Raw genomic sequence first — 21564 nt, 5'->3', positions numbered from 1 at the left:
AAGCCGCGCACCTGCCGCAGGTGAGGCGGGCGGGGCCGGGCGGAGCCGGACAGGGCCGAGCCGTCCACAAACCGCCTGCCCGCCCGCGGCTCCGTTCCGTCCCGTCCTGTTCCGTCCCCGTCCCGTTCCGTCCCCGTCCCGTTCCGTCCCCGTCCCGGTGCCGGTCCTGGTCTCTCCCCTGCATGCGCGAGTGCTCGGTATAGTGCCACAGTTTACCCCTTTTAATTTTGACTCAAATCAGGCAAAAAACGTAGATGGCTGTAACGTCCTGTGCCGTAAAGTGTGGCGCAGGCTGCACGACAGTCGGGAAGGTTTTCTCTGCGGGTGGCTGAACGAAGATGGCGGCTGGGGAGGTGAAGTCGGTGCTTTTTGTGTGCCTGGGTGAGCTGGGCGAGGGGACAGGAGAGTCGGGTCTGCGCTCCTCCGCGTTTCTTCTGGCTCCTTCCGCCGCTCTTCCGTAAGGGGTCCCGGGTGGGGGTGTAGGGAGCGCGGTGAGGTGAGGATCGGAGGACTGCGGGTAGGCCCGGCTCGCAGCTCAGGCGTGCAGGACGAGGGTGGTTCTGCGGGTGTCTGTTTTCTCGGGGAGGGTCGGAGCGATAGCCGAGAAGGGAGGCACAGAGCAGTATCCATCGTTTCCTCGCGCGTCTTTGTGGTAATAAAGCAGCAATCAGTAGGAAATAACGTGGAATTCAGCAATAATAAAAGCGAAGGTTATGTGTGGGGAAAATCAACTTGAGCTCTGAGTTAAATACTGCTGTACGCAGTGTGGTGGGGAACAGCTTTCTGAAATAGGCTGTTCGGTGCTTTGCTTCTAGAGCAGCAGGGAGGGAATACTGCAGCAGTGCCACATGGACATATGGTTCTGAGCATCTGGCACTAAAAAGGGAGCTAAAACAGTGACAAGAATGACCGAAGTTAGTAGAGCAGCCTCTGTAAAAAGAGAGTACATATGGTAGGACTTCTATAAAAAAGGAACTTGGTGGAGGTGGAAGTCATTTTGAGCTATAGAATTCTGGCCAACATGAAAAAAAAAAAAAAAAGACTTGTTTTGAAGGGCTATGTAAATGAAGTACTAGGTTTTTTATTCACTCTTTTTTAAGATGTTCTGTATGTTTTAAATTGTGACTCTCATGTCATAAGAGATCATGAACAACAGAAGTGTAAATGGGATCAGAAATGTTTTGGATGCTTTCCTGAGAGTTAAGACAATTGGTTACTCATAAGCAAGGTGATCTGCATCTTCAAAATCAATAGATTGCAAACCTGACTACCTGGATTACAGAGCCATGCCCCATTTTGTACATGCTTTCTCTAAACATCTGCTTCGGCTCCCTCCTGGGGATAACAAGCCAGACAGCTCTTTGCACTGATCTAGGAGGGATTTTAACATTATCTGCTTCGTAGTCCTTATAATCTTACCTATGTGCTGAGAGTTGATCCCTATGAATCCCTGGCATTTTGACATTTTTGTTACAACACCATTGGTTAATATCTTTGGTTTTATTTTAGTACCTGTGTTTCTGTTGTAATAGAAGTGCAGATTAATTAAACAGCAAACCAAGAGTTTAGTTTTGTGAAATATGTGCTAATGTTTACCTTAGAGAAAAATTGGCCCCTAATACTAATTAAGGGAAAACTTCTTAGGAAGGGATTGTCAGTTGCTTTATCTTTGGGAGCCAGTGGCCTAGATAAACATTTTTTTGCAGAAAAACATGTAATTAATATGCATCCTTCTTTCCAAACACTATGTTCTAAAGGCAGTAATCACCATCTAAAGGCAATAATCATCATCCACATGTGCTGACAGATGAGCTGGCAAGGAAGAAGCCTGGCTGAGCAGAGCTTTGGCTCACACAGCTTTGGCTGTGTTAGGGAGACTCTGCTGCCCAAGCATTCACACACCATTCGAGGAGTTGTCCTCACAATACCTGGGACTTTAACTGCTAAGACCAGAGCTCCTTTGCAGCGGGCAGCTCCAGTGAACTGAGGAGTGCCCCTTTCCACCCCTCAGTCACATACATACTCACTTTTGGACATGATTCCTACTCCTTTGTGCTTGATCCTAGATTTCCTGCAGCAGTCTCACTCATTTGATTCCAGGAAAAAATAATTTAATAATTGAGTGGTACAGAAAAAAAAAGCAACAAAAAAAACAACCAACCAAAACCAACAACAACAAAAACCACACACACACAAAAAAAAAAACACCAAAAACCAAAAAGAACCCCCAAAAACAAACAAAACTGGGTACCTCCAGAGATGAACCCTGAACAAAGACATCACTGGGCAATTGGACTGTTGTGATTTATGCACCTGCTCCTCATGTGCCTTTTTTTTATCTTATGGTTATATTTTGGTCTAGGGTCTTATGTTACTGTTGTCTTCATACAGGTAGGTCGTTAACTGTTCTTACCTTGTTCAGTTGCAGCTTCTGCTGACAGTGGTAGCCCTTTTCTGATTTGTGCTTCTTGTGCACCTGCTTGTTGCCAGAGCACAGGACACTGAAAACGTCCTAAGTCTGGGATAAACATTACTTAGCAATAGCTAAAACATCAGTATTAACAAGATTCTTCTTATACTAAAGACAAAACACAGTACTGTACCATCTTCTAGGAAAATTACTAAGAAAGCTAACTCTATTCCAGCTGAAAGCATATCTAGGTGAAAGTCCACAGCTTACAGCCTAAGGCTTCAGTAAATTTAGCTGCTCATGGTACGCAAGTAAAGCTAAGCAAACAGCATTCTAAACCACACAGTATAATAACACTGACTCAAACTATTTAAAACTTACTTATTCAAGGTAAATAATAATATCTCTCAAAAGACTGAACCCAGGACATCAGGAAAAAAAGAGTTTATGACCATTGGAAGAAGGGGTGGGCAACTCAGGATGATACAAGGATATCATGAGGTTCTGCAGGAAGAAAATTAGAAGGGCCAAAGCCCAACTAGAACTTAATCTGGCTACTGCCATGAAAGACAAAATGTTCCTATAAATACATTAGCACCAAGAGGAGGGCTAAGGAAACTAGACATGGCAGGAAACGTAGTAACAAAGGAAGAGTAAAAAGGCTGATGGACTTAATGCCTTCTTTGCCTTGTTCTTTAATAGTATGACTAGTTCTCAGGGTACCCAGCCCCTTGAGCTTGTGGACAGGGACGGGGAGCAGAATGAAGCCCTCATAATTCAAGGGGAAATGGTCAGCAACCTGCTACACCACTTAAACACACACAAGTGTGTGGGGCTGGGTAGGGTCCACCCAGGGGTACTGAGGGAGCTGGCAGAAGTGCTCACTAAGCCTCTTTCAATTATTCATTAGCAGTCCTGTCTAACTGGGGAGATCCCAGCTGACTGCAAGTTAGCAGATGTGATGCTCATCTATAGAAGGGCTGGAAGCAGGATCCAGGTAACTACAGACCTGTCAGTCTGACCTTGGTGCCAGAAAAGGCTATGGAGCAGATCATGTTGAGTGCCATCATGTGACACATACAGGACAACCAAGAGATCAGGCCCAGTTGGCCTGTGTTGGTAAAAGGCAAGTCCTGCTTGACTCTTCTGATCTCCTTCTGTGACAAGGTGACCTGCTTAGTAGATGAAAAAAAGGCTGTAGCTGTTGTCTATCTAAACATCAGTAAAGCCTTTGACACAGCATTCTCCTGGAGAAATTGGCTGCTCATGGCTTGGACAGGTGTACTCTTTGCTGGGTAAAAAACTGGCTGGATGACTGGGCCCATAGAGTTATGGTGAATGGAGTTAAATCCAGTTGTCAGCTGATCACAAGTGGTGTTTCTCAGCTCAGTATTTGAGACAGTTCTGTTTCGTATCTTTGTCAATGATTTGGATGATGGGATCGAGTGCACCCTCAGTAAGTTTGAAAATGACACCAAGTTGGGTGGGAGTTTTGATCTGCTTGAAGGTAGGAAGGCTCTGCAGAGGGATCTGGACAGCCTGGATCGATTGGCTAAGGCCAGTGTTAGGAGGTTCAACAAGGCAAAGTGTCAGGTCCTGCACTTTGGTCACAATAACCCCATACAATGCTACAGGCTTGGGGAAGAGTGGCTGGAATGGTGGCCTGTGGAAAAGCACCTGAGGATGGTGGTGGACAGACAACTGAAGGTGAGCATGAAGTATGCCCAGGCTGCTAAAAAGACCAGTGACATCCTGGCCTGTATCAGAAATAGTATGGCCAGCAGGCCAGGGTAGTGATCATTTCCATGTACTTGTCACTGGTGAAGCCACACCTTGAATACTGTGTTCAGTTCTGGGCCCCCCACTACAAGAGAGACATTGAGATGCTGGAGCCTGTCCAGAGAAGGGCAATAAAGCTGGTGAAGGGTCTGGATCACAATTCTTATAAGGAATGGCTGAGGGAACCAGGGTTGTTTGGAGGAGAGGCTGAGTACTGCTCTCTACAGTTACGTGAAAGAAGGATGGAGCAAGGTGGGTGCTAGCTCTCCTCCCAGGTAACAAGCAGTAGGACAAGAGGAAATGGTCTCAAGCCTCCCTGTGCCAGGGAACGTTTAGATTGGGTATTGGGAAATACTTCTTCACCAGAAGAGTTGTCAAGCATTGGAGCAGGCTGCGCAAGGAAGAGGTGGAGTCACCATCCCCGGTGGTATTTAAAGGATGTATAGGTGTGGCACTTGACATGGTTTAGCAGTGGACGTGGCAGTGCTAGGTTTATGGTTGGGGGTGATGATATTAATGGTCTTTTCCAACCTAAATGATTATAGGGTTCTATGAAAGTGTTCATATACATGGGTCTGTAAACCCATGATGGTGATTTGTACTGTTACAAATTCCTAATCTAGTTGAGTCTCTGAGAAACTGTTATTAATGGAAGATGATATAATAATCTAGGTATGGGAGTGATATTATTACTATTAAGCTTGAAGAAAGGGTGAAAAGGTGAGGGCCAATGTTAATGGGGGTGGATTTTTTTTTTTTTTTACAATTGTTATAAATACCTTTTAAACTCTTATGTTACTGCGTTATAAAAAAATAACCATGACAGTGTATGATGACAAGCACTTCTTTTTCCAGTCAAATGCATACTTTTTTCAGTTAAGTTTCAAAGGCAACTTTTTCCTCTTTTGTTTTTTTCTGGTTAGTTTTGAAGAGTGATACTTATGCCCTAATAGCTTTTTTCCTCCTAAATTTAAGTAGAAAGAGTACCTATGGTTATTGTTGAAACGAGTACTAAACAGATTTCTGGAGTTGCATTTATCTGTAGTATTCTGTGCTGGTTAATAAAGCACATTAATTCTGAAGTTTGCTACATTCAGTAAGAGCTGATCCCAAAAACTGCAAGCCTTTATGAAAGATTATTTTATTCCTACATTATTTTGGAAGAAACATATTACTGAGGTATCTATTGACTGTATTATTTGTTTGTAATGAGATAAGTATATATTCATTACACAATAAAATACAGTCTAGTTAATGTACATTACTACATTAATTATAAGGGTTCCTCATCACTGAGAAATAAATGAACATAGGTAATTACAATATATGAAATGGCACCAGGAAATAATATTTTTCATGTAAGGCAAAAGAAATAATTAAAACTAGAGGTGAACCAAAATGCAGTTTGCTCTTTTTACACTTAGCTAGCTCATTTAATTAATGGTTGAATTCCAGAAATGAGCTTGATATGATGCTGTGTTGACATAAGTCAGTCTCTCTCTGCTGACTTGTCTGCTCTAGTGTAATAAACTGCATGAGCATCTTGGACCAGGCTCTGGTGTACTTACCTCCTCCAGGTGTGGAGGAACAGCTGTAAGGCAGGTGAACAGTAAGCAGCATGGGTTTGGCTGGGTCCTCTGAAAATTGATGTTTGTTGTGAACCACTGAGTATGAGTATTCCTATCAGTGATTCTAGACTGCACAGATAATTTGAGATTTGAGTTCCTAGTTGTTATGGTTTAAGCCCAGCTGGTAACTCAGAACCACACAGCTGCTTGCTCCCTCCCCCACTTCCTCCACTCTGCTCCTGGAGGGATGGGAAGGAGAATCGAAAGAATGTAACTCCCACAGGTTGAGATAAGACCAGCCCAGTAACTAAGGTATAACACAAACCATTACTGCTACCACCAATAATAATAATGATAAGGGAAATAACAAGGGCAGAGAATACAACTGCTCACCACCGGCCGACCAATACCCAGCCCAACCAAGCAGTGAACCAACCCTTCCAGGTAACTGCCCCCAGTTTATATAGTGGGCATGACGTGCTGTGGTATGGAATACATCTTTGGCTAGTTTGTGTCAGGTGTCCTGTGTCTGCTTCCTCCCGGCTTCCCCTCCTCCCTGGCAGAGCATGAGACTCACGAAGTTCTTGGTCTGAGTAAACATTACTGAGCAGCAACTACAAACATCGGTGTTATCAGCATTGTTCCCAGGCTGAAAGTCAAAAAACACAGCACTGCGCCAGCTACTAAGAAGGAGAAAAATGACTGCTACAGCTGAACCCAGGTCACTAGTTCAGTTGTCACAATCCATTACATATGTTTAGGTACAGCCAAATACGTGGGATAAAATGCAGTTTATAGCTGCAGAATGGGAAAGCAGTAGGTTGGATAAGACATTGAAGACGTTACAGAAAACGGCTGCTGTAATGAGGGTTCTTTGCAAGCTGACAAAAAGAAATAATGCCATTTTTTTTTCTAAGGAAGAGAATGTTGGATAAACATAAGAAAAATACCTTTCTTCTGTGGAGCACTGGTAAAGGTAGCTGTAGGAATACATGCCTTATTTAGTCTGCGTTTCAGTGATGCAGAAGTACTAGAGATTTTGAAAGCATGGTTGTAAAAGTGATCTTGGTATTGGAAAATACGATTAAGATGTATGCTTAAAAAAGTCTGTAGTTGTAAGTAAGTGCTTATTTGTTGGAAATCCTAATTTGTTATTGGGGAACGTTTAGATTGCTGGGATAAAGCTTAGTATTCCAGTAGCTGGTAACTCAGTATCATAAATCTTGCTGCAGGGGAAGATTTTTAAAATGTGAACATGAGCAAATTAGTTGATGTTTTGACTACCGTGAATCCTGGCAAGTCATATTGCTATTGACATCGGTTACATTGACTAAACCTTGATTGGCAAGGGACTTTGAAACCTAGTGCTTCTGTAGAGATCACTATTTAGATCTCTTGAGCCAAAATGGAGTTCTTCTTAGATACATATACATGCACTGGCTAATATTCTACTTCTGAGAGAAATCCCACTGGGTCTTGATAGTGGGGGGCATATACGAAAGTCAGATGTCATTTTGGTAGCCATATACTTAAGTGTTTTAGATAAAGAGTGTAAGTATTCAAGGAGATTGTGAATGGAAAAGCCAGGGAGTCTGTGCTAATATCAATCTTGAGTGGTTCCTTACAAAGGTAACTGAATGTTGAGTGTGATGCGATAGACTTAACCATAAGGAACTAGGACTCATGATGAGCTTCAGACAGGAGTCTGAGTACAGAACTGAATAGAATGAGTAGTAAGTTTTAAATGCTTGCTTACAAAGGGAACCTGATGGATCATGCAAATGGGACTGGGAAGCATTATTATAGTCACTCAGATGAAATGTGCATGGAAAAATAAGTAGAGTTAAAAGCAGGTTTTTAAATGTGAAAGGATGAAAGCGAATAAAACTTCTGTAATACAATAGAAAAACAAAGGAGAGAAAAACCTTTGTTTGCTTTAGGGAAGCTCTGAAAAAGCTGAATAAGGAACAGTGAAGATACAAAAATGATTGAGAGAATAGATGATTACATCAGCAGTATCTAGAGATGAGTTATGGACCTGAGCATGAGATGGATTCAGGTTGTCTATCTTGTCAGTAGAAGCAGTGCTTCCATTTCTGTGGGAATGGGTCAAAGCAGAAACTGGAGTAAGAAGTCTGAAAATGAAGCATTGGCTTGGATAGCCATCAGTGGAGTCCTTGTTCCTAGCAAATGAGTGAGAAAGCATGACTCCATAAAAGTAATCAATAAATGGTTCCAGTACTGATTCTGTGATTGAAATTTAAGTCTCTTATCTTTGAATCATCACATTTGGAGAATTTTGTAGGATGTATTTCAGTGGGCAGACTGTCTGGTACCTTAGGTACTGTCTTTCTGTGATTGAAAATGTCACTGCAACTTAAAGAGGTTGAAATATAAAAAACAGAAAAGATGGAGATTCAGAGAACTTAATACTGTTATCTTCTACATAAAAAGAGCATGAGCACATCAGTCAGAAATATGACAAAGGAGAAAGGAACACCAGAGGAGGACAGAGAGCAGAGATAGGGTGTAGATAATGTTTAAGGGAAATAAAGCTCAATATCAAGGAGGAAGGTAATCTCCTTATGAATATTTTTCTGAGATTGCCCCCTTCATTCCCCAGTTCCAGCTGTCAATCCATAGCTTTGGAAATACTATGCACCTGTAAGGAACCTTGGCAAAGCCTGGAAAGACAGATGTGGGATGTAAAATGGAGTCCAAAATGGATAGAGATTATATTTGGAAAGGGACAGTGACTGGAAAACAAAGATTGAGGTTTGCATAAGTCAGTGAGAAAAGATAGGGCTTTGCATTAATGATGAGCTGAATGGTAACAGTCACAAGGTGTAGCATGAATAGGCAGAGTTGGTTAGGATGAAAATAATATTGCAGGGCATGAGGAGAAAAGAGGTTCTGTTAAGTCAGCTTTAGGATTTGGGCCATAGTCCCCAAGAATAGATTTGAATGATGGCTGCAGTTCCATAATAGAGTTAATAATTCTGGTAGTATTTGGAATGTGTCATCATGGAATATGTTTATTTTTAAGTCACAAACTAGGTTACGTGTTTTGTTTCAGAAATAATGTAACTACAGTTTCTAATTATTGCTAGAAGTAGTAGTAAATACATTTAATCAGTCAGTGATCATGGTGCCATTCATGATGATATTTTTTTATATGTTATCATCAACGATGATATTTGTGGCATTTATTTTAATAAGTGAGCAGGTTGTAGAAGGGTGAAAATTTGGAACAATTCATTCTATCCAGGTAAAGCAGAAGGTTAAAACAAATAGAAAAAGCAATGAAGGATTTATTCCAAAAGAAACATTTTGAAATTTTGGCAGGTGGTTAATGAATTAGTAGGGCCAATAGTATTAATCATTGTTTATTACCGAAATTTTGAATGTAGTAATAAAACTTACTGTTCATGCACAAATTGTGTGGGATCGTTCATACAGAGGAAAAATATTACACAGTGGATGTCCTCAACAGCTGATTTAATAGAAACAGAATTTAATAGCTTAGAAAGAAGACTTAAATGTCACCTGTTTCATGCAACAGGAGAAAGAGGGAATGGACAAATTAGAAGTAGGGGATTATGATCACAAATCTTGATACTCACGAAGGAGTCAAATGCGATTGTAGAAGTTATCTCAGGTAGTTTTCAAAAGACCTAAGTAAATATTTAAGATTTTTTATTTTTCTTTTATAAAACAAATTGGTAAAAAGCTGCTTGCAGTGTAGTCTGTGGCTATATTTGCCTGTATTCAAGAAAAATAAATTGAAATTAGAACAAGCACAGAGCTGGCTTATTTGGACTGATTGGATAAGGAGTCAGTTACATTTCATGAGGAGACCAAGAGCTTGGTTTGTTTAGTTTAGCACAGCTGTGCTGTATCTGTTAAAGGAAAGAAAGGTTTTTAACATAGTGATGTTAACAAAGATCAGATGAGCGTAGCCATGCAAGAATAAATACTAAGTGGGAATTTGAAGGTTTCAGGCTACCGTGGGAAGAAAGTATTCATGTATGTTACATGTTCCTTCTGTTTCCTGTTAAAATTATATTGGTTAATGCCTAACTCGCTTATTAAATTAAAAAAGTGAGATTAACTTTTTAATACGTTACCGCATTCTTTAATGTTTTTATCATTAATTGCTACCCTGTTTTCTTGCTTACTTTATAAATAAAACCAACTTTCCCTGCTTTATTTTTCTTGTAAGACCAATTTAGTTTCTCTGCTTGGAAGAAATTACTTCAGACAAAAGAAATAATATGCTTTCTCCTGGAAGAAGATTTGCTGCCATCACAATTCCCTTAATGTTTCAGCAAGATCTGTTTCTCAGTGGTTAGCCAGTTCCTTTTGCCCATTTAGTGATTTGATATTTTCTAAAACTTTGACATCAGATTTCTATTAGTGGCTCACTTCCCATGCTGGGCTTTTTTATAGGTGGTATGATTGATGGCAAGTTATTAAATGCCCAGATCATAGCAGCTTCTTTTTCTTTAGCACAGAAGTATCTACCTTGATGCTTAGTTTGAAAAATACAGGCATGAAAATGAGGCCAAGTGCCTGATCTGATTTTTTTTTTTTTTTTTTTACTGTTTGAGGTTTGAAAAGATCTCTATCAGTAGTAGCAGAGTGATTACTTAAAGGTATAGAAATGAGTGTTGCCATTTGTGGTCTTTTATACTTACCCGTTCAAAAGTAAGAGGTGAGCAAAGTCATACACTCTCTTTGGTGGAAAGTGGAGATTTGTTTGCATGATTCATTGTGCAGCTGGGTGGCATACCAAATATTATGGATAGTCATCTAGTTACTCAGTTTCTGAAGTATGAAAATGTGGGAGATAAGGTAATAGTTGAATAGACTTTTTATTGTTGAGATACTTCATTCTTTGTCAAAGACTGTGTATTTTTGCATGCATTTTTGAGAGGCCTACCTTAGGTGGTTAACTTATTTACACCTTTGTCAGTAGAGCATTTCTACTGCAGGTTGTTCAGCCATTTCACTGCATTGGTCTTTTTTGTGCTAGTGGTCTCATCAGGGTGGAGTACAGTGGGGGAATCACTTCCTTTGACCTGCTGGTCACGCTCCTTTTGCTGCAGCCCAGGATACAGTTGGCTTTCTGGGCTGCGAGTGCACAAGGCTGGCTCATGGCCAGTTTTTCACTCACAGGTATCCCCAAGTCCTCCTTCACAGGGCTGCTCTCAATCCCTTCATCCCTCAGTCTGTATACTGGCAATTGCTGGAACCCAGGTACAGTACTCTGGGCTTCCACACTTACAGAATCTCCTGGGTTATAATAATGTAAGTGATCCACATTCTTCCTAAGTAACTAAAAATCTTTGATCTGTGCTGACAAATCCACACAATTGTTGATTATTTGGTTTTAATTGCCTTAAATTTCACTTTAATCTCCTGTTTCTGTAGGAAACATTTGTCGCTCTCCAATAGCTGAAGCAGTTTTTAGAAAACTTGTAACTGATGAAAAAGTTGAAAATAAGGTAAGCTATTTATTTCTGTTCCTGCCTAAGAAATAACTGTCTCCTAGCCAGTTCAGTAGAAATATAAACAGTGAGAAAGGAAACATAAAAATATAAATCTGTTTTTCTGTAGTGGAGGATAGACAGTGCAGCAACATCTGCCTATGAAATAGGAAGCCCTCCTGACTATCGAGGACAGAGTTGCATGAAGAAGCATGGCATTACCATGAATCATATTGCCAGGCAGGTACTGTACTTTAATTTTCTTTAAATATATGTGTATATTTGTTTTGTTGTTACAGTGGATGACAGACAGCGCTGCTGTTTCAGACTGGAACGTGGGGCGCTCCCCAGATACAAGGGCTTTAAGCTGTCTAAGAAATCATGGCATTGAGACAGCACATAAGGCACGGCAGGTAGAAGAGAGTATATTTTCTTTCTTATTCATACCGATGCTTTGTTTAGTCCTAACCATTCCAATCACAGAAGTCATTTGACCAATGCATGGTTAAGGACCAAGTAACAAATACTATGTTTAGTTTTTCAAAGGTCTCTGAAGTGGCCTAACTCTTAAAGTTGAGGTTAGTGAGTTTCCTATTATTAAGCTTCAGTGGAAGTATAACTAGGGAATATAGGAGCAATTGTGGGAAAATCCTGCCTTCAAGTATTTACTATTTTGTGACTTTTTATGAAACAATATTTTTTTTTAATACTTTTTAAAATGGACCTACTCTAGTAATCCATGATGCTGCTTGGAGACAGGAATTGTATTTTTATTTAGCAGGTCCAAAAAGAAGTAGAATACCTGTTCACCTGTAACAAAAAGCTGCTGCTCTTGCATGAAGACCATTTACAAAAAAAAAAAAAAAAGGGGTGCTAAGTTAGAGTGAAGGCACTCAAACCCCAGATTAATAGCATGGTTGGTGGTAAATTCAGAGGAAAATGTACTATTGAAGCATTCTTAGCTTAAATGCGGCTCGTCTTCTAATGAAATCGTCTCAGTTTTCATGAACAAAAGAATGTGTATTTACATGCTGCATTCCAGAGAGACTGGAAATAAATGTGTATGCATCTATTTAAATAATTCAGACACTCCAATAAATGCACATAACTTACTTCATTTAACTATTCTCTGGATATAAGGTAGTCCTTTAGGGCTTGATCTTTAGTTAGCTTGAGTTTATGCCACTAGTTTTTGTATTGACAAAAAGGTCAAGTAGTCTTGTTATTACCTTCCATTTCTGTTCCCTTCAGAATTTCCTAGACCTCACTGAGGTCATATTTACTTTGTTCACTTTCAAAGACTACATGTTTAGGTTTTTAACTTTCAAAAATAAATTCCCTCAATTAGTGAATTGCCCTCTGCTGACCCCTCCTTATGCTGATCTCCGTTATATAATAAGAAACAGGATCGAGCACAACATTGTTTCAGATGTTCAGTGTTTTACTATTGGAATAAATATAAGGGAAGTCTGTTCTGATCTTTTCGTATTAGAAGTTCTGGATTTACTATTTATCAGTGCTTTATTATTACATGATTGTGTAATGATAAATGATACACAGTATTACTTATCATTACACAAGCTAAATGGTACTGAAACTAATCAGTTGGTGTTTGTCAAAACAGTGTAATTTGTTTGCATTCTTAAAAGACAAGCCTTGGAAACTTGAGAACTGTTCTTGGGTATTACTAGGGTGGTTTATAAGTAGTTAAATTAAAGCAAAGCACTCAAAACTAGTTGATCCTCTCCTTTGAAACATATTCATGTAATCTCCTTTGGCAGAGAGGGAATGAAAACACTGTAATGAAGACATTTGCTTAAACATTCTGGCAAATTAAGAGATTCTTAAAGCAGAAGAGCCTAAAACGTTACATATAAAGGGATAGAAAATTAACAAGAATGAGACAATAGAATGAAAGACTAAGAGGATTAATTTTTTTCTAAAACATTCCAGTACAAGCAGTTTCTTTTATGAGGAAAATTTCACATCCCTGAACTAGAGGTAACTGTTAATTTTGCACTGATGTTAACTGTGCAACTCAGATAATTGTTTTCAAGCTTCTGTCAGATGGTCTCTGCTGATTCTCTAAACTGTGGACCTGATACGGTCTTGTAGTTCTTCTGGAAAGCAGGGAGACTCAACAGTGTAGAATAGGAGTTTTCAAAGTGGTCAGGTTAGTACAAATGGAAGTGTATTTGTTTCACCATTAGAGACAAACTCAAGGATAGAATTTTGTATGTGACTTGTTTCAGAATAGATTAAGAAAGATTTAATACAGGAGCTGCAGGAGTAGAGAGGAGGGATTTATCTTCTGTTGCCTTCGAAATACTGTCATATGATGAGTACCTCATGCAATTATCCTCTTTACTCCTGTGGAAAACTGTTACCCATCCAGTGAAAGGCATTTTCTTTCATGTAATTTTGTGCATAATTATGACAATCATGGATTGTATCTTTAATGCAAAACTGGCATAAATGCTACAAGAATGATTTGTGTAAGAGAAAATGTTAAATTGGTTACATCCTACCATCATATACAGTGATCAAGTGAATTTTAAGTAAAAAGTGAAGTATAACAATAAATGTATATATTCATATATAAAATAAAGGGTATTTTAACATTTTAGTTGATGGTAGGTTGCTATATGTTTATGCACTGGTTGAAATTCTCTAAACTCTTATTCTTCATGCACAAAACAGATAGGTATTAATTGTGTTTCACTTTTGTTCATGCTGAAACCAAAATTGATTTCTATATGACTCATACTGTGCATTTGCCTTTAACACAACCTTCCTCTAATCTCCATTTGCTATTTAACACTGTTTCACAACTGGATAAATTTGAGGACTGCTGCCTCTCTTTGTTTTTTAGACAGAGGAAAGATTTCCCTCCTCTAAACAAAGGGAAATTTTTAAGAAATAAATTAGAATGTTGATATGTTTCTCCATTGATGGTCTTTAATAATGGTTATATGTTTGGGGTTTTTTTTGAATGTAAAGTTACCGTTTGTGTAGTTCCATCCAAACTTGACTACTTGAACTCTCCGCTACTCTCTTCAAAATGTATATAAATTTTTATGTCCTCAATTTCTTCCCCCAGAGTACTAGTTTTTACAGTTTTTGAGGAGTATCTTCAGTTCACTGGAGTTTGCTCAATTAAGCTTTTTGTATCTGACATTACTGTGAGGCTTATGAGCACAAGCGAGCCAGTAATCTTGTTTTTAGGGCTGTGCTAATGCTCTTTCACAGGGAAGTAACTATCAAGTTGTCAAGTACACAGGGAGTGTGGGAAGTGTGGCGGGTATGCTTTTCCCTTTCACTGGTTTTTATTTTATTCCTATGTATGCCTGCACTACACATATTTTCATAGGGGCTAGTATTTAGCCCTGTAGAGTGATCAGAAGCATCTTGTAGAGGTATTGCTTAGAGTTGCCAGGAAAACAGAGCTATTTCCACTGCAAAAATATTTTCGTAGGTCAAAGGCACTGCATGAATACAGCAAATATTTTTACAGTGAAAATAAACAAGTTTGCATTAGTTTCCGCTATTAACCCTTTCTTTTCAAATGTTCCCTCCCCCACACCTCACTCATTCAATTCTCCTTGTGTGGAATATTTCATTTAATGGCTTTACTCTGGTGGTGATTTCTGTGTGTCTTTTCTTACTGCTATTATGGGGGCTTGATCAGTATCTATCTGCTGCTTGCACAAAAAACAAGTGGGTGTTTTGCCATCTAAACTTTTCTTAAAATATGTAAATGAATTTTACAAGTTAAAACTCTGACTTAAAGGATAAAGTGTTTTGCCCTTTTGTCTGTTCACTTGCTCACTCACTTGTCTGCACATCCTTCTCAGAGATGCCTGCCAGAAAAACCTGTACTGAACAAACTTCCACAGACTGTTAATGAAATGCAGTCTTAATGTGAACTCATTACAGATTTTATTCCATTTATGCATACTCATTATGGACACTTTGTTCAGATATCTTATACTAGCATACTGTGCATTGTAGACATGGTCTGAAAAGGTCTTATGCTAAGGCTTAAGTGTAAAATAAAATATAATTATACTGGTAAAAATCTGCAGCCATCCTTATTCAATACAGATAACATTAGTACTTAAGTTAGTGGTTTATCTGCAATGTTTGCCTACCTGACTCTGAACTCGGATCTTGAATTTAGAATGTAGTTAATATTCATGCTTAGGAGTCAGTAGTCCTACTACAGGAAAGAGAAGGAACATGGTATGGTGGTAGGAAGATGTACAATAGATCCCAGTGTTTTTTTACATCATACTATAAATTTTGTGAACTTTATATGGCCTAAAATACTGTGAATACATTTGTGTTTAAGGGATTGTAACTCATACCATCTTACTTTAGCTTTGAATTTCATTTGGTATCTTTTTTCTGTGTATGTAATGACAAATTTCTAGATGAGAATTATTGCAGCTGATTTCCAGGTCACCTTCATTTTTGTTTTCCTATCAAGCAAGTAATTCGTCTACATTTTCACTGCATGGTGTCTGTAACTGGAAACCTACTTTAGTTTTAGTAATTGGAAAGCACTAGAAATGTCAGTTGTATTGGTGAAATAGTTAACTTGGGTTTTTTGTGGAAAACTTGCAGAAGTGGGTAATTACGGCAGAGTATACCTAAAAGGTCTTAAGTTATTGTAAAAGTTGATGAAGGTACACAGTTTTATTCTTTCCATCTGTTTTTCTTTTAATAAATCAGAACTACAAAATTTGAAAGTACTTTCTTTCCCCTTTTTATAAATCAAACACAGTTTATAGGCTAAAGCACGTATTTTTAATTCTAGGTTACTAAAGATGATTTCCAGACCTTTGATTATATACTCTGTATGGATGAGAGCAATCTAAGGTAATGTATGAAGATATGAAGCAAATTCATGTGGATTATTCTAGTGATGCCTTGTAAATCACTTCGAAGGCAGATGGCACATTTTACTGTTTAGCTTGTCTTGTGGGTTTTTTGGAGGGAGGGGGTATGGTTTGTTTCTTTGTTTGGTTTAGGGTTTTTGTATGTTTGTGTGGATGATATCCTAATAGATAGACTCTTCACCTCTAATAAGTGCAGTGAGCTAGAACTCAATGGTTTATTTGTGTGATCCATGCCAATTAAGGATGTGAAAATTGAGTATGCTTTGTGCTATACATGTGCAGCTGATGCCTGTACAGTTAAGAATGAGGACGTACTGTCTTGATCAGTGATCTGGCTTTCTAAGTGCATGGGATTTAAAAGACACTGTGGAAATTTGGAAAGGATTAAATATGTTGTGTTTTTTTTATTTTTTAATAGAAATAGAATAAGCTGTGAGATAAGTAAGGTTGTTAGCTGGGGAAATCTTGTTTGTTGCTGTTAGCCATGTTGTAATTAAGTGTGTCTTTGAGACAATTTATGCTTTAGAAAGATTTGGTGACGTAGCTGCCTAGTGTGAGAATTTGGGTATCATTATTTTTACTTAATTACATACATATTGGTGATTGGGATTAAGGAGCTGAGCTTTAATAAAGTACTAATATCAAAGTGCTTGTAAGGACTGTTACTTGTAAAGTTAGTTTAAAAAACCCCAAGGCCCAAAAACACCCTGTTAGTAGCACATAGACTTTCAGAAGCAGCACTACTTAACGAAGTATTATTTTGTTGAATTTTCTAGATGTGTGGAATGACCTCTCTTACACAGCCTGCATGAATGAAACACTTTGCTTGATTGCAGCGTGTCAGGCAAAGGCATGACTAGGCTTACTTCTATTTTCACTTGAATTCTTGAATGAAACTTATTCTATATTAAAAATTTATATGATACGAGCTGTAGAGCAGAAGAAATGTCATAACTGTAATAGGGATATTGATACTGCTACACTTAAGTTTCACCTTAAACTTGTACCCATTTCAACCATTTTCCCTGGGAAATGTGCCTTTTTGTAGCACTCAGAGTCTGATTCCAGGTGTTGATGGAGTGACAGAAAAGAAAAATTTGGAACATCCCTTTTCCTTAGTACCATAGCTACTTGGCCCTCTCCTGTTCATTAATTAGTATGCCAAAAGCCTTGAAGAAAAGGGTTAGCCATTATTTTAATAATAAAAGACTAGAGAATTTAATGAGAATCTGTAATTTAAAGCAATAACTTTGTAGAGGAATCCTGATTTTTCAAGGAAAACCAGTATTTTGGTCTCACTGCTATTCTAGACTTTCTAAAATTATTTTCTTACTCAGAATTAATAATTAGAATTTAATTTCTTAAAACTGATTATGCTTATGACTAAGTATTCACAGGGTTTTTCACTTTTTAATGTTGGGTAAGTAAGCTGCTATGGAGATGTGTAATCTTAAAAGAATATTTCTGGCTGTTTAGCTTTGTGAAAATCATAGTATTGAGCTGCTTTTAATCTGAAGATGATGAGAGGTACATTATAACTGCATTTGGGTTAATAGACCGCTTTTTATAAGTAGGTGGGGAAAATACCATCTCAAAACAAGTATGTTTTATCAATGGAAGCCAATGTAAAAGAAACAGGATGTGACAACTGATCGAATGTTACAGTATCTCAGAGGGAAGACCAGTCTAGCTCACCAGTTTACCATTTTCTGATAACCAAATGCAATAGGGCTTGATGGGAGTTACAGAGGTAGTATTGAGAGCAATACTTGCAGCATGCCAGTTTAAAACACTGGTTTTGAACAAATGGGAGAAGCTTACTTATACTTCTGGAAAAATATCTGGACAATTTCCATTATTTTTTGTTCAGTAGAAGCTAAAGGTGGATATTGAAAGTACTAATAATTGATTTGAGGAAGAAGTTGATAAACATACTGTTACAAAGTTCTGTTAAACCTTAAGTGACTGACTGCTTGTTTATGCTTTGAATTAAGTTTATGTACATGTTCTCCATACTCAATTAAAAGAAAAAAAACCAAACCCCACAATAAGAAACAAATGAAAACAAACAGCAGAGTAGAAGGTCCACAGAACTGGCAGAGTCCAGATGCATATTGTTTTCCTGTGTTCTTTAGAAACGGTCATTGAGCATCTCATGCTGATGCCAAAAAAGTTCTGAAGAAAAATTCACAGAAAAATTTTACTTTCTCTTTTACAGAGATCTGAAAAGGAAAAGCAACCAAGTTAAAGACTGCAAGGCCAAAATTGAGCTGCTTGGGACTTACGATCCACAGAAACAACTTATCATTGAAGATCCATACTATGTATGTATAAAAGAATTCTTCTGGTGGCTTGATTAAAAATTATGTGTATATGGCATATGATCTTTTGAGATCCCGCATATTGACATGTGATATATGATCTGATACTACACAAAACCTAGTGTAGATGTATTTTTTTAAATGACTTAACAAAACAATATGAATTATTGGGATAGGAAAAGAGAGCATGTCCATGCTTATAACAATAGCTTAAATTTAAATAAGGCAGTGCATCTATGTTTTCAATATTGGATGATGCTCTAGTTGGTCAGCCTCCTTGCAAAGAGGACCTAATCAAGACAGAGACAAAGACATGGACAGAGATGGTCAAAGAAGTTGAATAACATGAACTAAGAGCAACCAATTAGATTAAGATTCTTCGGTTTAGAAAAGTGAAGTAGATGAAGGTGCAGGAGGGTTCTGTAAAATCTTGATTTATCACTGGAAAAGGTGAGTAAGGAATTGCTGTTCATTACCCAAGAAGAACAGAACTATCAAATGGCATATGTGGGAAGTGGGTTCAAAACGGAAACAGGGTGGGGGTTTGAGGGGGTTTTTTTGGTTGTTTTTTTGGGTGAGGTTTTTTTTTCACCAAGCCTTTCATCAAACTCTGAATCTCAAAGTGACAGGTTACTGTGAAAGAAAAAAAGAAAAGGCTTATAAGGGCTCAAAAACTGAATGGAAGAATTTCTTGGAAAGTTTATCCAGGACAGCTGAGTACAAAGTTATAGTGCTTGGCTGTGGAAACTCCTGAGCTGCAGGTAGTTCAAATTAGGGAGAAATATGCATAAGCTATCACTATGTATTTGTATTGTCTTATCTTATTCTCCCCTAATGTCAGTTATTTACCATTGCTGACCATGGGGAAACCAGTCTGCAAAACCTTTTTGTTTGAGCCACTACTGCTGTTCTTACGGGTTTTCTTTTCCTCTGTTCTTTTCTAGGGGAGTGAAAAGGACTTTGAAACTGTTTACGAGCAGTGTGTTAGATGCTGTAAAGTGTTTTTGGAGAAGTCTCATTAATGCTTCGTCATTTTATTTCTGAAAGAAAATAATTAGCTTCTCCTGAAATATGTAAGGTTTACTTGATTGATGTATGTAAATTGTAAAATTATGCCTCACGGGGTTCAAAACTGTTTCAGTATCATTTTATATTTTAGGTTTTCTGTCATTAATTAAAAAGCATAGAAAAGTTTTAATTGGATTAGCTGATCAACCGTTTTATCACACATCAATGTTGTAGTAAAGTATGTAATTCAGAATAAATTTATCTCTAAACTTTTCCAGTGCTTTCTCGCAAGCACTGCAAAAGTAACATCTTGCTTCTTTATCTGCTGTACTAACTAACTGAGGTCTTATTGTGCCATTAGTGAGTTAGTACAAATGACTTTCATTGGGAGTCTGTGAGATAATACTTCATGTATGATAATGTAGGCGTGTCATCCTGGTGTTGTTAGACAGCCTTTGGACTGATGCTGTTCCATATTGAGCCTACTAGACTAAAAGAACTGCCTGCCCCCAGACAGATGCTGCTCTTAGCACTATTTCAGAGCTTAAGCAACCAAAACCTCTGTGTGTGTCAACAGGATCCTGTGAAAATGTTTTTGTGTCAGTTTAAGTGCTTAGTTATTTAAAGAAAAAGTAATATTTGTTCTAATACATTTTCTACTAATTAGGAAGAACACAGTTCAGAAATAATGATTGATGTTAACAGGACTTCTTCAGCTAGTCTTCTTTTGGTCTTTTGGTCAATTCCTAGTGCACTGATACAAGCACAGTAATATTGTATTTACTTTAGGGACAGAACAAGTCAGCATAAAAGCCTAATTGTGAAACGTACAGTTTGTATCTCACAGTAGTAAAATACTCAAATCCATGCAATATATTCAGTGAGATTTGCTGTAATCCTAGTTCCTATGTGGGTGTCAGACAGTATTTTCAGATTTACTCAGGAGAATTGATAGTCTGTCAGAAGTGTTCTCTGAGAACATAGCTCAGCCCAGAGACAGTCCATCTGTAATGTAATGCAAAGTTAACAGAAGGCCAGTAAGTAGAAAGTTCTGCTTTTGGAAAAAAAAATTGAATGCTTTGTTAAAATCCATTTCTTTTTGTCTGACTATCACCTTTCATTTCTGCCTAGAAACGCAAGTGTACTGCGATCAGTAAGATCAGTAACGTAAATGATACCAGAAGAATTGTCCTATTTTCAATAATGACAACATTGGTATGAACTCACATTACCACATTGTCTGTAAAACTGGATCTATAAAACTTGCGTTCTTACTTATGGAGCTGTGTTTTTCCCTCTGTTTGCCTTCCTAGCTACTAGAGTAGCCTCTATATTTGTCACCCACTTTCTCCTCTGAGAGAGGGGTGCGTTTTGATAGAGGTCCCTGTTATTCCTGAGGAGGAAAGAATCCTGTTGTCACTCTGCCTGTGCAGCAGCCTGCGCAATGGGGATGATCCATCCTGGGACTCTTGCTGTAGAACAGCTGTTTGTGTTAGTAAAGTTTCTGTTTTGTGCTAAAATTTCCATCAGACATAAAACTTAAGAACCTGTTTACAGAAAGGCAAGTGGTAGGTGGAACACTTAAGTACAGAAATCTGGATCTTTGTGCTTTTTTGCTTTACCAGTATCTTTGACTTTAAAAGAACAAGCTGGGGATTTGCAAATTAATAGATGTTTCACTTCAGGACAAAGAGTAACCGATATATGTAGTATTTCAGGTGAGATGAAGCACCGACTCTGGAATAAATTATTTCCCATTTCTTTTATGGATGTTTTGACAAAGTAAATGAGGGAGAACAATGAGCAGCTAGAGACAAACCATCTTAAATCTGGTTTTATGCGCTGACCTCAGATGTGGAAGTATTTAGGTGTAATCTAACGTTATTCTCTGGTATAATGACCACTTAAAATACTCCAGTGAAAATAAAATAATTCAGAAGATTGAGAACATGATGGTTTGTGCTTTGCCATTCATGGCTGAGTAGGACCATGATGGAATTGAGCCTATATTTTCCTACATATTAAACTTAAGATTTAAAAGTCTTAAATCTTTGAGTTGCTGGGGTAACAGAAGGGAAATAAAAAGGT

The 21564-nt window shown here is 38.2% G+C and overlaps 1 protein-coding gene across 3 annotated transcripts; it reads left to right on the top strand.

Moving 5' to 3' along the window:
- The first annotated feature begins 284 nt into the window (after positions 1-284).
- ACP1 (acid phosphatase 1) lies at positions 285-19600 on the top strand. Of its 3 annotated transcripts, none has more exons than XM_057431874.1 (6): positions 285-381; positions 11191-11264; positions 11546-11659; positions 16066-16127; positions 18366-18471; positions 19413-19600. In XM_057431874.1, exons 1-6 carry the CDS (start codon positions 339-341, stop codon positions 19488-19490), a joined length of 477 nt encoding a protein of 158 aa, XP_057287857.1. In that variant the 5' UTR covers positions 285-338; the 3' UTR covers positions 19491-19600. The 3 variants fall into 3 exon arrangements, with proteins under 3 accessions (XP_057287857.1, XP_057287856.1, XP_057287858.1); XM_057431873.1 differs by lacking the exon at positions 11546-11659 and adding an exon at positions 11377-11490; XM_057431875.1 differs by lacking the exon at positions 11546-11659.
- Positions 19601-21564: the final 1964 nt, after the last annotated feature.

The sequence above is a fragment of the Pezoporus wallicus genome, unplaced genomic scaffold (assembly GCF_028554395.1).
Source record: "Pezoporus wallicus isolate ANWC-B61680 ecotype Strahan unplaced genomic scaffold, APGP_CSIRO_Pwel_v1 contig_161, whole genome shotgun sequence".
Lineage (NCBI taxonomy): Eukaryota > Metazoa > Chordata > Aves > Psittaciformes > Psittacidae > Pezoporus > Pezoporus wallicus.
This window is presented reverse-complemented; position numbering and strand designations above follow the sequence as displayed.

Excerpts from the sequence above, each read along its gene's own strand:
- ACP1 (XM_057431874.1), top strand. The coding sequence starts at position 339 with ATGGCGGCTGGGGAGGTGAAGTCGGTGCTTTTTGTGTGCCTGG. Across the intron at positions 11,265-11,545 it reads ATGAAAAAGTTGAAAATAAG|TGGATGACAGACAGCGCTGC; the intron begins GTAAGCTATTTA and ends TTGTTGTTACAG. Across the intron at positions 16,128-18,365 it reads ATGGATGAGAGCAATCTAAG|AGATCTGAAAAGGAAAAGCA; the intron begins GTAATGTATGAA and ends TCTCTTTTACAG.